Below are 15,984 nucleotides of genomic sequence, written 5' to 3'. Positions count from 1 at the left end.
TTTTTCTTTTTTTTTAAGGAAATTCACACTAAAATGTTTAGGGGTAGAAGAGACCCAGGTCTGCAGTTACTTTAAAGGGTTCTTAAAAAAAAAAAAAAAGATTATTTATTTATTTAGAGAGAGAAAGCCAATGTGACAAAATATTAACGCATTTGGGGAATGTGAGTACAGGGTCTGTGGGAATTCTCTGTACATAATATGTACTATTATTTTTGTAACTTTTCTGTGAATCTGTAACACATTTCAAAAAAAAGATTAAAAAATTTAAGTAAACAATCTTGTTAGAAATATATAAAAGTTAGCAATAAGTCATCAACAATTTATTAAACTATATAACAGATAAAATCTGAATATCTAAGATTTATAAACATCCAGAATGTGTTACTATCCAATCTAAAATATCAAGAAAACCAGAAATTGGGTTAATTCCTGTATATCCAAATTTTCCCATTAAGTAAATGCGTACTTGGCAAATGACAAACTTTTTTAAATTTTATTCCCACCTTACTTCTAGACCTCAGTTCCCTCGTTTATAAAGCAAGGCATTTGAACTAGAAGAACTGGTCTTTATTGCCCGCCCATGCCTTGTCATGTCTGATCTGCAGGGAAATGGGGATGAAAATGGCACTGTCCTTATGCATAAGTTTTAATATTCTTACTTAGTAAAATGAACTTGTATGTGAGTGGTGCTGTGCTGGGCACTTTACCCCTGTAATCCCAAGGGCAACTCTATTAGGTAGATATTATTATTATACCACTCTACTTGAGAAAACCACAGTGTGGAGAAGCTAAGTCCCAAGGATATAGCTACCAAGTGGTAGAGCTAGGATTCAAACCCCAGTCCATCAGCCTCCAGATCTCAGACTCATAATCAGTCATGCAGCCAATTAGCTCCACTCTTCCTCCAGGACTTCTCAACTTTTCCATTAACTTGCCCTAGAAATTGCTTCTCCCTTAACCTTAAATTCTGTATTCTCTAAGCCTTGCTAAAATTTGTCCATCTTTTCTCTCCCCCAACTTCTCGCTTTTCTTTCCCAATTCCATCTACTGAAATAAGAAGGACTTTCATTAGCCTAGTTTTTTTTGCTTTGCTATGTTTCGTTTTTTTAATCTCCTCAGGAATATCAGGTTCCTATCAAAGGTGGCTGCCGAGGAGAACAGACACACTGATCTCTTGTTTTAGGTGACATGAGGAGAATGAACCACAGTGAAACTGAACAGGGAACGGTGACAGTGAACAGAAGCTGCTTTGTTGGATCCTGGTCCATTTACCTGTTCTTTTCAACCCAGAATTTCTCCAGAGAAGCTGCTAGTTGCCTAACACCTCTTCACTCATAAATTCAAGATCAAATTATATTGCAAACATTGGCAAGTCATCTGTTAAAGCACTCCTCACACACATTTTCCCCCTCTTCTCCTTCCCTGTAATATAACTGATTCCACACAAGGCAATCTAATTAATTAGGTACTATTCATTTTCTCTAGAATATTGAGAAATACTTATATTTCCTTACTTAACAGGAGTTATAATGATATAAAAATGTCAGCACAATTTTCTTTATGTCCAGAAGTAGTTTATTTGTACCCAAATCCTCTTGTTCTGGAAAAATGAACTCATCACTTCTGAGTAGCCAGATTGAGGCTGTTGGCTAAATCCATAGCCTGTTCTGTGTATTTCCAAGGGTAAATATAAAGCTTTAAAAGTTTTTTTATACTCACTAAAGAACAAAAGTTTGTAGGGATGGTGGAACAGGAGAAAAAAATGAAACCTTTCAGGTACTGGGTGTTTGTTGTTGTTTTAATAGCCATCTACGTCTGACAACTCTTATTTGGTTGTTAACTCTAAAATGAGCGCTACGGAGGTTAATGTTAAGTTTGCTAGTGAGTGTTCAACCTAGAAAGAAAATAGCTGGCTCTGTAGGCATCGCCTCTATTTACACTGTAAAGTTCATCTCCAAATGACGTCCCTTATAAAAAATCCATACTTGCAATGAAATATATTGCTTCATGACTTAAGGTTTTAGTTTATGACTTTTCTATAAAACATATAAAGCCCAGTATACATGTTTCATGGTTCTTAGAGACACAATAATCTTTGGCTGACTTTTTTTGAGGAAAGGAAAAATATACAAATACCAACAATTGATATTTAATTGCAGATTTTGAGAGAGATTGAAATTTTAAAAATAAAAATAAAGCCTAACCATAAAAGTAGAAATATATTTAACTAGTATACACTTTCCAGTTCATTACTTGAAACTAAAAATTTTACTTAAAATGTAGTTGTTCTTCACCAGGTTCAGTTAAAAAAAAAAAATGTGCCCTTCAAATTTTTTGAACACTTCTCTAAATTACTATCAAGCAAATAGAATAAAATACCAAGCTATTTGTAAACACTTTGGCACAGACATCAATAATAAATGCATAATCTTAAGTCCAGAAAAACCATACAGACATCCTACAGATGTAAAGCAGGTTTGAATAATTTTCGACATAGTAAGTACAAAGTCCACATTTGAAGTGAAATTTGGCATATCTTCATTTTTGTGAAAATCAAAATGGATTTAGTTGTGATGTGGATAGACACTAAAGATAATTATAAATACGTGACTAGGGTCAGTCTCATGTTAAAAAGTAAAGAGCCGGGGCACCTGGGTGGCTCAGTCGTTAAGCGTCTGCCTTCGGCTCAGGTCATGATCCCGGGGTCCTGGGATCGAGCCCCACATCGGGCTCACTGCTCAGTGGGGAGTCTGCTTCTCCCTCTCCCTCTGCTGCTCCCCCTGCTTGTGCTCTCTCTCTCTGACAAATAAATAAATAAAAATCTTAAAAAAAAAAAGAGCCAAATGGCATTATATTTAAATTAACCATGAAATTTTCATAATGGAATTAGCCTTAAACACCTGGAGACATCTTTGAATGATAAAAGAGAACTAGAGAGAAGAAAGAAAGGATGAGAAAATACGGCCATATCTATATCCAGCCCACATCTACCTTTAAGTAACATTACCGGAGTATTTCCTTTGGAGACAAGATGTCAGATAACAATTTATGCTTTATTAAGGGAAATCCCCACTTACCGTAGCTTCATTGCAAACCGTGCACTTAACCACATGCTGGTGAAGCTTGCCATCCAAGTTGATGAGAGACTGGCACACACGGCAGCTGATCACTGGAATACCGCTGGCATCCGGGCTGACGATGGCTGTGTACGGAGGTGGGAGTTCCGCTGAAAAGGTTATCAGTCACTGAATCAGAGCCAGCCGTATCACAGAGAACAGAGGTAAAGCAGAAACTGTCACAAATGACCTCATTCTTGTATTTATGTTTTCAAAACTAGCCAACTTATCCTAGTTTCAGAGCACAAACACACATGGGACTACATTGTGGAGTAGAATAATTCTTCCTCTGATAAAATCTAAATCATGTTTGCCTCGGTCTACCCAAATGATCCGGTTTCCTTTTACTAACCTATACACAACGTATCCACTCTGTTCCTGCAGAAATTCGGAGAGCTTGTAATGGGAAAGTGATGATTCATGCCTAAAGAATCTGACACTAATGATCTGGTTACCAAGAGAAACAGTCAGTGAGAGCAAAGTTTCTAAATCACTTATATATACCCATACATTGTGCAGCCGTCATGGCTGTGTTTATAAAGGGACCAGCATGTAACTGCTGGCCGTGTCAACAACAAAACAGTTTTGGTGGCAGCTAAGGAGAGACAAAAGTGAATGTAGGAAAACTAAACGTATCAACATGGAACAAAGCTAATTGGAATAGAACAATGCTAATTTCAGACACAAAACAAAAATAAACTTAACATTTTTTTTATCTCAAATTTGTAACTTTAACATTAAAAATCCAGGAAATGCACTTAAGTATTTGTGGGTAAAAAATATGATGTCTGGGATTTGGTTTAAATACTCTAAGGCAAAAATGGTCTAAGAGATGAAACAAGATTAGCAAAATGTTGATAATGAATAAATATGATGATATAGATAGTCATTTTGTTCTTACTACTTTTGTGTGTGTTTGGAAATTGCCAGAATAGGGGCACGTGAGTGGCTCAGTCGGTTGAGCGTCTGACTCTTGGTTTTGGCTTGGGTCATGATCTCGGGGTCCTGGGACTGAGCCCCGTGTGTCAGGATCTGTGCTCAGCAGGGAGTCTGCTTGGGATTCTCTCTCTCCCTGTCCCTTTCCCTCTGCCCCTTCCCACTCCGTGCTCGCTCTCTCTCTAAAATAAATAAACCTTAAAAAAGAAACACACACACACACACACACACACACACACACAGTTTTTTGAGTCCTAAGTTTGCCTGATTGGGTAAAGGGTAGAAGCCCCGTTTCAGAATCATGTTCATCTACCAGAAGTATATATTTGTTGTGGAAGTCTGAGAAAAAGAATCTAGATGTACTACTCTGGAATGGGATTTCTAAAGGGGACAGTCTAACCCCATTGTGTAGCTACCTCCATTACAGGCATAAGAGGCCCTTTTCAGGAAAGGTATTGTCTTAGGACTTCTAGAACGGGCCACACCTCAACACACGATTCATGATTGAAGCCCCACTAAAGAGAACTGGTATTTCGAAGGGTTTCTGTGATACTCTAAGATACAATCACAATAGCTAATTATGAAAAGAGTTATTTTTGAAACAGAGATTTTCTATCCAGTGAATTAGATTCTAAACTCTGTGGTATTTTTTAAAGCATAGTACACCATGGTATGTTTAAAATTTGCATATTACCACCTGGCATCCTCGAGGTTTATCATATAGATTTTTTTAGACTAGCAAAGGATTAGCAATAAGTGCTACTCATTTAAATGATTCATAATAAGGGGCGCCTGGGTGGCTCAGTCGGTTGAGGCTCTGACTCCGTTTCAGCTCAGGTCATGATCTTGGGGTTGTGGGATTGAGCCCCCAGTCAGGCGCCGCGCCCAGCAAGGGGGTGCTGTCTGCTTGAGATTCTCTCCCTCTGCCCCTCCCCTTACTTGCACACACATGCTCTCTCTCTAAAATAAATAAATCTTTAAAAAATAATAATAAATGATTCATGATAAGCTAAATTTCCACAGCAGTCAGGCTCTGAAAGAGACCACTTTGAAATGACAATACACATACATTTCTGGGAGGCTTCTACCAGAACACTGCCAAATACTGAATTGGAAAAGAAGCCATAGATGTCTTAAATTATAAAAATAGCTTTAAATCCTTGAAAGAATTTGAGGTTGATCCAGAGTGACTTGCAATATATTAATCAAGAAGGAAAAACAGGTTAAAGAAACAATGAGTCAACAGTACATTGGAGCCCTTGCAATTTGCAGATTACTTTATCAGATCTCAATAAAGAAGATATTGTTCTTAGAAAACAAATACATACCTCACTAGAAATTCTAGACACACTGCCTGGTGTTTAATAATAAATATTACTTTAATAATTATTAGCATTATTAATAAAAGTAGTTTCATCTCTTGCCTTTTCTTGAGTTATGAAGTAACATGAAGTAGATTCTCCCATAATTCCAGGTCTCCGTCTTACATAGTATGACAGAAAAGAAATTTAAAGACGAGAATTTCACAAAGAAAACAAATGCATTGAGGATGAGGGGCAAGGGGAGGCCACACACTGCAGCATACATAAAGGCCAGTAAAGCCCATCTACTCCAAAAGGCAAAAGCTTTGCTCAGAGGAATCTAAAACTCCCAATGAGGGATTAAAAAAGCATTTAAAGTGCATCACAGCCAACAAAACCCTGTGAATTTATTCTCTAAGATTTGTACCACATAATTTTTAACCTGTCAAAAAAAGCTTTCGATTATGACAAAAATATGCTTGAATCTTTTGGAGGCTTGAGAAGAGGAGGGAGGGGAAAAGAAAAACAAGTGAGGATCAGAAATTTACGATGGGAGAGGCTGTAGGTTCCATGAGACCAGAGTCGTGTCTGGCTTGTTCAGGACTGACTCACCAGCACTTGTCATAGTGCCTGGTCTATGGTAGATGTTCAGTGACTATTCATTGAATGGATGGATGGATGGATGGACGGGCGAATCACTGCAATATTTCAGACACATCTATTTCTCTTGGGAAAATAACACTAAGTATATTACTGCTGCTCTCACTGAAGAGGAGCTTGGGTCCTACCTAGCATGCGAGTAAGCCTCCCTGAAAAAAAGGTCTCTACTATATAGAAGAATAGCCTCCAAATCATGCACTTACAGAGGTGAGGTAGTCAAGAGACACTGGCCTGGCCCCCCATATAAATGGAATCAATCTAAGAGATCAATAGAATGACAGATGCTGCAGCCTAATTGCTCCACTAAGCAGTGCTTCCAGGCCTATTGTCTCAATTCTCTGTCCATTACTTCAGCCTTAAGCCGATATAGAGATATGTCTTGAACTTAACCCCCCAAAAACCCTTCATCTATAACTCCACCTCCTTTTGTGAGTGACTTTTAATTTCAGAGATATCTTCCACAGTTAGTAAACCCGTAATAATTGGCAATTTAGATTGTTCTTTCTGTCTCTTTTCACTTTAAAAGTCAACAGATCACAACTATCATACCTATTTCAAATTTCTGCCCTGGATAAAAGGTCCACTGTCACCTCAGAACTCAGGATCATTAGATATTGAGAGCCACAAAAAGTCTTCATTTTGGAAGAGTCTTATTATTTAAACAATGTTCATTTTCTCTATGGGGTTTGCCTAAGTGAAAAATCTTCTTTTCCTCCATGTGAGCAGTATTTGTTAGACCAGTAGTCCCCAATCCTGAAAAACTCCTTCAAAGTTGCAGAGTTATAGCATGTTAGAAATTAAAGCAATATTAGGAATAACATAGTCTAACTTCTTCCACTTATGGAAGAGAAAACTGAGGCCTAGAAGTTCTAACTTTTGAATAGATTTGTATACAGCCTTCAGCAAAGTCAAGAGCTGACTACACTCCCAGAGATTTCTCCACAGTAACAGTTTTCTCTCTTGGTGAATAATTTAATACAGGCAAAAACTTAAGGACTAGTTAGAATTCTGTAGAAACACTTAGACAAGAATCAGATCTGAGCTAAAAGGGAAGAGGGGAAGGAAGACAGGGAAAATTAAAAAAAAAAAAAAACCTAATAGAAAAACTGAGACTCGTAAAGAGACGATATGAAAGAATATGGATCACAAGGCATACATAATGGTCTTCCTGAAACACTCCAAAGGAACCATTATTATTCTATAAACCCACAGGTGATCAAATTACATTTTCCCATCATAAACACAGACCTAATTTATCTATTTTATGCCAAACAGCCCCTTGTCCTGCTAATTCATCCTAGTGTATTAATCCATACTTCATTTTTTTTTTTTTTACCATATATCCTTCAGCATTTTAAAGGTTGAAATTGTTTTTGCTGCACTGCTCTGGCCTTTCTTAGCTCAGTTATTCCTTTATAAGCCTCTTCAATGGCAATCTTTTCCAGTTTAATTCACTTCATTAATGCACTCTTTATACTCACCCCTTCAGGCCCTTGACAAAGATGTGGTATCAAAATTGAAACATGACATCCAATTAAAATGAGAGATATTTTAGGACACTAAGAGTACAGGATGAGCAAGCAAAGCGTAAAGGGCCAGCCTGTGAGGAAAGCCCTGGCTGGCTTTTTCTCCTTCTTAGGATCTTTGTGGAGAATATGGATTAGGGACAGAGTGAGCCTGGCTAGTATGGGTTTTCTACTTCCAGGGTGAAACCTCTCCAGTCCAGCTGTGCACTGAGAAGGGGAAGACCATCTTCTGTTCCTCTCCTCTGTGAAACCAAAGAAATAAAACTATTCTGGGAGACTCTTGGGTTCTTCTAGGACCATGAAACCCTCAGAAGCTTCCATCAGGCTGAAGTCAGCATGGAAGGGTAAATATGCTACTTATTACCTTACTGACCCGTAGCTCCCAATCTACCCTTCTCTGCTTTGTCATGCTGGAGCTGAAACTCCGCAGACCACACTGTAGCTTTGCCAGCTGGCTGCAGGCTACATCTGTGAGCAGGAGGTGATAAAGGGAGCCTGCAAGGTTGGGGGAGGGAGAAGGGACTCACAGCCCTTTCCCCAGGTGCACTGTCTTTCTCCCCAGCTCAGGGACATCAGCACCAGCTGGCCAGTGCCTCTTAGAAGTCATGCCTCAGTTCTGTAGGACCCCACCTCTAAATTATTACATCTTAATGACTCTAATCCCTTCCCTCTGTTCTCTCAGCCCTAGTCCTCATGGTAGCTGCTTCCTACATCTGATACCTACTTGATACCTCAGGATAGTATTTTTACCTTTTAAGTACCTAGTGAACAACTTCATACCTAATTAACAATTTTATTATATTCCATTGTATGGTTTCTATCTTCAGGTCTTAACTGATACAAAAACTCATGCCAAGAGTAATCCCAGGAAATTGACCCTCAAAAATGGGATTGGAGGGGGCGCCTGGGTGGCTCAGTTGGTTGGGCATCCAACTCTTGATTTGGGCTCAGGTCTGATCTCAGGGTCGTGGGATCAAGCTCCACATCGGCTCCGGGATCAGTGAGGAGTCTGCTTGAGATTCTCTCTCACACTCTCCCTCTGCCCCTCCCCCTGCGCTCTGTCTCTCTATCTCTCTCAAATAAATAAATCTTTACAAAAAATGGGACTGAAGAAATGGTCTGATCATGCCTTGGGCTCAAATGCAGTGCTGAGCTCCTTTACCAGTGGGACACAGTATGGTAGAAATTGATGGCTTGCGGTGGCATCCTGATGAATCAGATTATCCCCTATAGATGACTGTGATAGTTGTGGCTCCTTCACTAGACCATATGGCAGTAATAATTACTACAGATTGTGATATGGGGTGGATTCCCATGAATACACTGGAGCATTTACAGAAAGGAAATGAGAAGCTCAGGTCTTTAAACTCTCAGCTCAAGTCATGCTCAGAGAACCAGAGAACTTCTATTGCAGCCCTAAAAGTATCTTTTATATCCAATTGTCACAGGGCTTATCCTGCTATAAATCAAACACAAATTCAATTGTGTAGATTTCAAAATTATAATGTCAGGTAAATCCACAGGCTTACCAAGCTCTCTGTGAAAGTTGGAACACTGATTGTGAAGGGGTGGACCCCTGAAACATATAACAGAGACATCTAGCTGTAGCCAAACAGAAGTGAGAAACTCTGAGTCACTCTGAGCCTCCCTTATGAGTAGAAAGCAGCTTTTCTCCTTGTGTTTGAAGAGACAAGCCTTCCCTCACAGGAAAACTGTCTCGCTAGTGGACAGCCATTCTCCTTAAGACTCATCCTCACCTCTGTTTGCCTCAAAACACAGAACTAGGCTCAGATCTCAACACGTTCCAGGAGGACAAGTAGAAAGCATGACTAGGAAGCAGCAGCTTATACATCAAGAGAATTGCAAGGTTTTGAAAATATATATTGTCAGAAACTTGGAGAATATGTGTGGGGGTAGATCCTGAGAGTGTCAAACCAAAGAGGATGGAACATAGCACTGAGTTGAGCCAAGTTTAATCATATGGGTGCATTTACCAGATGCTCTGGATTCGACGTTTGTTTTAAAGGTGGAAGTAGCTCTCTGTCAGTTTGCTTGTCTGTTGGTGAGACTCGGCCTTATGTTTAATGGACTTGTGATGTCAGAACATCGTTAGCATAGCGTGGAAGAAGAATCAAAGGCTTAGGGAGTTAGAATGTCGGCGTGGATTTATGAGATGAAATGGACATGCCCACACCCTACTACATCGATTTGCTTATTTTCTACATTGGACCGCTGCTCCCGGGCACTCCTAGTTGTGTAACTGAGGATGGGATACAAGGCCCTGCTCTACACTCTGATGCCAGAGAAAGTCCAGAGGCCTGCAGCTCCGTTCAGGAGGAAAGCAGCAGCCAGCCAGACACACCGTGGCGGGTTCCCAGGAGGTAGTGAGCACGCGCTGGGTCACAAGCATCTACTCTGCGCCAGGCGCAGCGCTAGAGGAACATCAGGAATGCCATGGGTAACGGGACAGGCTCCAGGGCTTCAAGGGCTCATGTTCTTAACATGGAGAAAGACAGGAAAAGTGCCAGTACAACTGGGTGTGCTAAGGACGTGCACGGGCGCTTTGCGAGCACAGAAGACGGCATCTAATTCTGCCTAAGGCGGAGTGTGTGTCAGGGGTGCGGGCTGGTGGCACGGGCAGAGGAGGCTGGTGGCAGAGTCAGTCTAGCACAGTTCAGCTTTCCTCCAATACCGCAACCTTTCTCCACATTGTTCCTTTAGCTCCTTTCTACAAATAGTAGCTCTAGAGAAACAGCCTAACCTTATTGAGTGTGGTTGTAATATCAGCTTGGAACCAATATCAATCTACATCCGAATGCCCCCAATACTGCTTGTAAGAGCTTATGTGTGCCCAAAGCAACAGCAAACCAGGCGTTTTCTCTACCAGGTAATAATGGGGACTGAATTCCACTCTGAGCTATTAATCTCTTTCTTTCCCTCCCTCCGTGGTCTCAGGCATTTGGGCCGTATCAAAACACTGCCACATAACTGGGGACGCCGGCAAGGACGCCCACTGACCTGCCAATGGCCAATTCCTGGATGACAAACTTGTGCTCTGCCCTCTCTGTTTCTCATAAGGCAGTATTTCTGCCTCATTCTAATAATGCATTTCATCTGTGGCACTAGCACTTTCTTCAAGTATTGACAGTGAATAAGTTATGTTTTTTTTTTTAAGATTTTATTTATTTATTTGACAGAGAGAGAGAGCACAAGCAGGGGGAGCAGAAGAGGGAGAAGCAGGCTCCCTGCTAGGCAGGGAGCCTGACGTGGGGCTCGATCCCAGGACCCTGAGATCATGACCTAAGCTGATGGCAGATGCTTAACTGACTGAGCCACCCAAGGGCCCCAAATTATGTATTCTTTCACTTTATCAACAACTGTGTTTATTTCTATTTCAAAAGATGAAATTTTTTTGACATGACTTATGGGCAATCATATTGTTTACATGCATGGCCACATTCATAATTTGTTATTTGCAATATTGCTTCCAAGAAAGCATGTGTTTCAAGAAAAATAGAGAGACATTTACTTTCAGTACAGAAAAAGAAATTGTTGGGGCGCCTGGGTGGCTCGTCTGCCTTCGGCTCAGGTCATGATCCCAGGGTCCTGGGATCGAGCCCCGCATCGAGCCCCGCATCGGGCTCCCTGCTCAGCGGGAAACCTGCTTCTCCCTCTCCCACTCCCCCTGCTTGTGTTCCTGCTCTCGCTGTGTCTCTCTGTCAAATAAATAAATAAAATCTTAAAAAAAAAAAAAGAAATTGTTGTTCCCAGGGCAAAAAATGGACTTGCCTAGAAATTAAGAAACTCCTCCTATAGCCTAAGGAGATAAAGAATTCCTATTCTGTCATTCTTCCTAGACAGCTCATTTTCACTATGTATCTACATTTCTAAAGGCTGCATTTCCAAAAGAAAGGAAGACACTCCTTTACATATAACTAAGTATGCACACTAAATGATAACTTACAGGTTACAAGTATTCATAAATCAGTTCTAAAATATCCTCAAATATAATTGAGCCCCAAATCTGTTACAAGACATTTTAGATAAGAGCGAATATAGGAGGGAAAATGACCTCAGTATGTGAGGAAGGGAAAAAAGTTCAACCAGATGCGTAATTTTATTTGCTTCAATATATGAAACAGCATGGCAGAATGTTAAGTTCCAACATAATCAGGGCACCTGGCTGGCTCAGTGGGTAGAGCATTTGATTCTTGATCTCAGGGCTGTGAGTTCAAACCCCACTTTGGGCATAGAGATTACTTAAAAACAAAACAAACAAAATAAAACCCAGGTGCCTGGGTGGCTCAGTTGGTTAAGTGTCTGCCTTCAGCCCAGGTCCTGATCCCTGTTCGGCGGGGAGCATGCTTCTCCCTCTGCCTGCTGCTCGCCCATTTGTGCTCTCTCTCTCTCTCTCTCTCTGTCAAATAAATAAATAAGTAAAATCTTAAAAAAAAAAAGAAACCCAAGGTCCAGCATAATTAGATGGTAGGATATATGAATGATAATATAATACTCAGTATTTTCCTATCTTAAATATTTCACCCATTTAAAAAATGACCTAGGGATTAAAAGATTCTAGACACAAAAATGGAGTGAAATGAACTTCTTAAAACCAGTATTTATTTTTTAAGCATACAGTAAGTATATAAAGATATTTAGTTAATAAGTCCCTTAAATTCTTTTTTTTTTTTTTGAAAATTTTATTTATTTATTTATTTATTTGACAGAGAGGAAGCACAAGCAGGGGGAACAGGGAGGGAGAGGGAGAAGCAGGCTCCCCACTGAACAGAGAGCCTGACCAGATGTGGGGCTTGACCTCAGGACCCTGAAATCGTGACCTGAGCCGAAGGTAGACACTTAACCAACTGAGCCACCCAGGCGCCCCAAGTCCCTTAAATTCTAGTGCTTAGATATTTTTACCTCATGGGTTAAATTTCATTTCAAAATACAGAGATTGCTAAAGAAATCCAGAAGTTAATCCAGGAGAGTAAGTTCCTCATTACAGCCAGCAGACGGTATAGCCCTGGAGCTCCTTCCTTTGCCATGCGGGCACTTCTAACGTGCAAGGAGATCTGGCTGTCTGCTCTGCCAGCTCACTTTGTTTTTGCTCTGTTACTCGAGCTGCAAAACCTTCACTCCCTGAGTGACTTCAAAATCCCCGTCATGCCATCCTTTCTTGCTTTCTCAGTCTATCATTCATTCATTCCACATTTGTTGAGTGCCTAGATGTATATGATCGTTTGCAAGCGGCTATGAAAGGGACTCAGTGATGAAAGATACAGGAACCCTATCTCCTTCCTTGTCTCCCTTAACAGGCTCATATACACAAATAAATATTAAGATATAGAATGGAGGGGCACCTGGGTGGTTCAGTTGGTTAAGCGTCCAACTCTTGATTTCTGCTCAGGTCATGATCTCCAGATCGTGGGATCATGCCCTGTGAGGGGCTCCACGCTGAGCATGAAGCCTGCTTGGGATTCTCCCTCTCCCTCTGCCCCTCACCCCCTTTTCACGCTCCCTCTCTCAAAAAAAAAAAAAAAAAAAAAAAAAAGATACACAATGGAAATGTTGAGAGATATTGCTTTGGGAATATAGATCTTCCAGTAATATACATTAGAAAGAATTATATGAAAGAAAATGGCTTTGATGAATGCATAGATTTTGAATGTTTTAGATTCCAAAATCCCTTTCCTACTCATTTACTCATAGGAAGTAAATAGTATATCCTTATCTAGAAAAGACTAGAAGTGGCTAATAAGTGATACCAGTATGAGGCAATGAGTATGGTCTTAAGGAAAAAGCATGTACACACAGTGATGTGTTTTCCATTTCAGAACTGGATCCCTCCCATTAAGACCTTGACAGGCTGGAGTAATGGACCGAATCAAACACAACACACTGAAATGCAAAGTGCCAGGGCAAGGACCCATACAGAGATGTGAGGCATGCTCTAAAACATGGCACTTAGGTCATCTTGTATTCAGGTATGTCTAATAGTTTAATAATAACCTGTGTCTTCATTTAGGGCTGGTAACAAATGCAAATACTCTTTTGTTGAGCACGGCAAAGTATTCTATATGGAGAATCACCAGAACAGGATCCCTGAATTCTGTAAATTTGAAAAATCATTTTCCTATAAATTTTAAAAATATTTTTGTATTAATTGGTAGAATCCATTCAGCTCAGTAGAAATCTATGTGTTTTTTGGGAAACATCCTACGGCCTAAGATTAATAACGACTCAGGTGTTTGTGAAAGTCTTCTCACTTTAAGTCTACTCACTACCATCCCCATGTGTTGCTTTTCCTCTGGATTGTGAAATCTTCGTATTTAATCTCTGAAACTATAAAATTTCATCTTGTCACATACCTTCCCCTAAATTCTCCTCTGTAGAAATCACATGGTCAAATGTTGAACAATTAGAAGCTTTCTTGTACACGGTTTTAAAATCCCTATTATGAGTCTACCAAGCTTAAATATCTCAACTTGACAAAGTATGGGAGGAAGCAGGATTTTGCCATAACCTTTAGAAATACATGCTTTGATAGAACGCCCTAACCAGTCAGGTGACACATACAAATACATTCTACAGAATAAAATACTGCATGCTGGTTGGGCTTCCAATGCTTAAAAAAGCCATGTAATACTCTTTAATGTTCAATATAGAATCTTTCCAATTTTCAAAGGATAATGGAATAGAAATTTAAGTGAATGAGAGACACTGGAAGTAAAAGAGGTAAGATAACAACCACCTGTACTTTAAAGTTATAGATACATTCCCCTAGATGTATCCAGATTCCCTACCAAGAACAACTGTGTCATAGTATATAGAAGCAAAAAGGAACACACTAAATCACTCCTTGTCAGGTAGGAAACTGAGGCACAAAGATGTAAAGTAACTATTCTAAGGTCAACAGCTGATCACTGGCAGAGAGAACTCAAGTGTCAGGTCCCTCAGGCTAAACCATACCTGGTGGCAAGATCACCTCTGAGACTATAAAGGGATGCAGTTATGCAATGCTTGACAAACTTACCTGAAGGCCAGGAAGAGGAGCCATGCTTTCCATTTCTTTTTCACTTTTTTTTTATTCTTACAGAGAAAAAGAAATTAACTTTACAACAGCAATCAGGGAAAGGAAAGAATCTTGAAATGTGCCAAAGCAACACAAACTCCAATGTATCTCCCCACCCCACCCCCCAAAAAAAGTAGAGAAATTCTCTCAAAAGAACAGAAAACAGCCGGTAGAAGGTGTTCCTCTTAAGAGCTATTAAAGGGATGTCATTCCCAGTGTATGCAACATCTCTTCATCCTTACAAAAGTAAAACACAAAACAGCTGAGCTCAAAGCTGTATCCAGTGTTGTCTGCTTTTCCCCGTTTGGATCACTTTCCAGATAGTTGCTTATTGCCCTCAAAGACAGTTAGGAACATCCATCTGGCTAACTCGCCTCTTGAACATTTGTATTCATCTGGCAATCTTGCAAGACTTTAACGGAATGCTCTACCCTAAAAGTTTGACTCTCCTGAAAACAACACGCAGAGCCCTTGGAAATAAGTGGGAAATGGAGAACATCACCTCTCACCACAGTGAAGTGTTCTCACAGCGATGGTAAATAATTGTTGAATAAAATTTACTCTCCAGCCCTGATGTCTCCTCACACTCCAGACTTCTGCATCCAACTGCCTACTTGACACCTCCAACTAAGTGAGGACTAAAGGCACTTCAAACTCAACATGTCTAAAACAGAATATTGATTTCCACTGTCCTTCTTCCCCCCCACCCCACATACCTAACTCCTTCTCCTGTTTGTCTACCTTAGAAAAAAGCACAGTTTTTTCCTAGTTGCTTGGGTCATTTCTGGAGATTTGTGATTTCTTTCCATCCATCTTTAATCCAACAGCAAGTCCTGCTGCTCTATGTTTAATATGTCCTGAATCCAGCCACATCCCACTGTCTCCATCACCTCCACCCTGGTTCAGACCACCATCACCTCTTGCCTATGCCACATTAACAGCCTCCTGATTAGTCTCATGTCTTCTTAGTGTCTTGTTTTTCCCCCAATAGTCCATTCTCCACATACCAACCAGGATGACTTTCCTTCTTTTTTTTTAAGGGAGGGAGGGGCAGAGGGAGTGGGAGAGAGAGAATTGTAAGCAGGTTCCACCCCCAACGTGGAGGCTGACACGGGCTTAATCTCACAACCCTGAGATCATGACCTGAGCTCAAATTAAGAGTTGGATACTTAACCGACTGAACCACCCAGGTACCCCCAGGATGATTTTCTTAAAAACTAAGTATTTCATGTCTCCCCTTTGCTCCAAACCCCCCATGGCTTCCCATTACCCTCAGAACACAACAGCTCTGACAGTGACCTACAAAATCTCCTTTGTCTTCCCTAGTCCAGTCCCCCAGTCCCTTCTGCCACACTTAGCCCCTAAGTCATCAC

At 40.4% G+C, this 15,984-nt stretch overlaps 1 protein-coding gene across 2 annotated transcripts in view; it reads right to left on the bottom strand.

Annotated features, from left to right (window-relative positions):
* Window positions 1–15,984, bottom strand: part of PIP4P2 (phosphatidylinositol-4,5-bisphosphate 4-phosphatase 2) — a 56,295-nt gene that overhangs the window by 30,368 nt on the left and 9,943 nt on the right. Inside the window, exons 2-3 of one of the 2 annotated variants that reach the window (XM_036102980.2) lie at window positions 5,477–5,534; window positions 3,078–3,226 (exon numbers count right to left, since the gene is read on the bottom strand). In XM_036102980.2, the coding sequence (XP_035958873.2) occupies window positions 3,078–3,226; window positions 5,477–5,534 (207 nt within the window). The remainder of the gene's footprint in view (window positions 1–3,077; window positions 3,227–5,476; window positions 5,535–15,984) is intronic. The other variant, XM_036102979.2, reaches the window with a different exon arrangement.

This window comes from Halichoerus grypus, chromosome 5, assembly GCF_964656455.1.
Source record: "Halichoerus grypus chromosome 5, mHalGry1.hap1.1, whole genome shotgun sequence".
Classification (NCBI taxonomy): Eukaryota; Metazoa; Chordata; class Mammalia; order Carnivora; family Phocidae; genus Halichoerus; species Halichoerus grypus.
The sequence above is the reverse complement of the archived record's forward strand: the minus strand, read 5'-3'. Positions and strand labels throughout refer to the sequence as shown.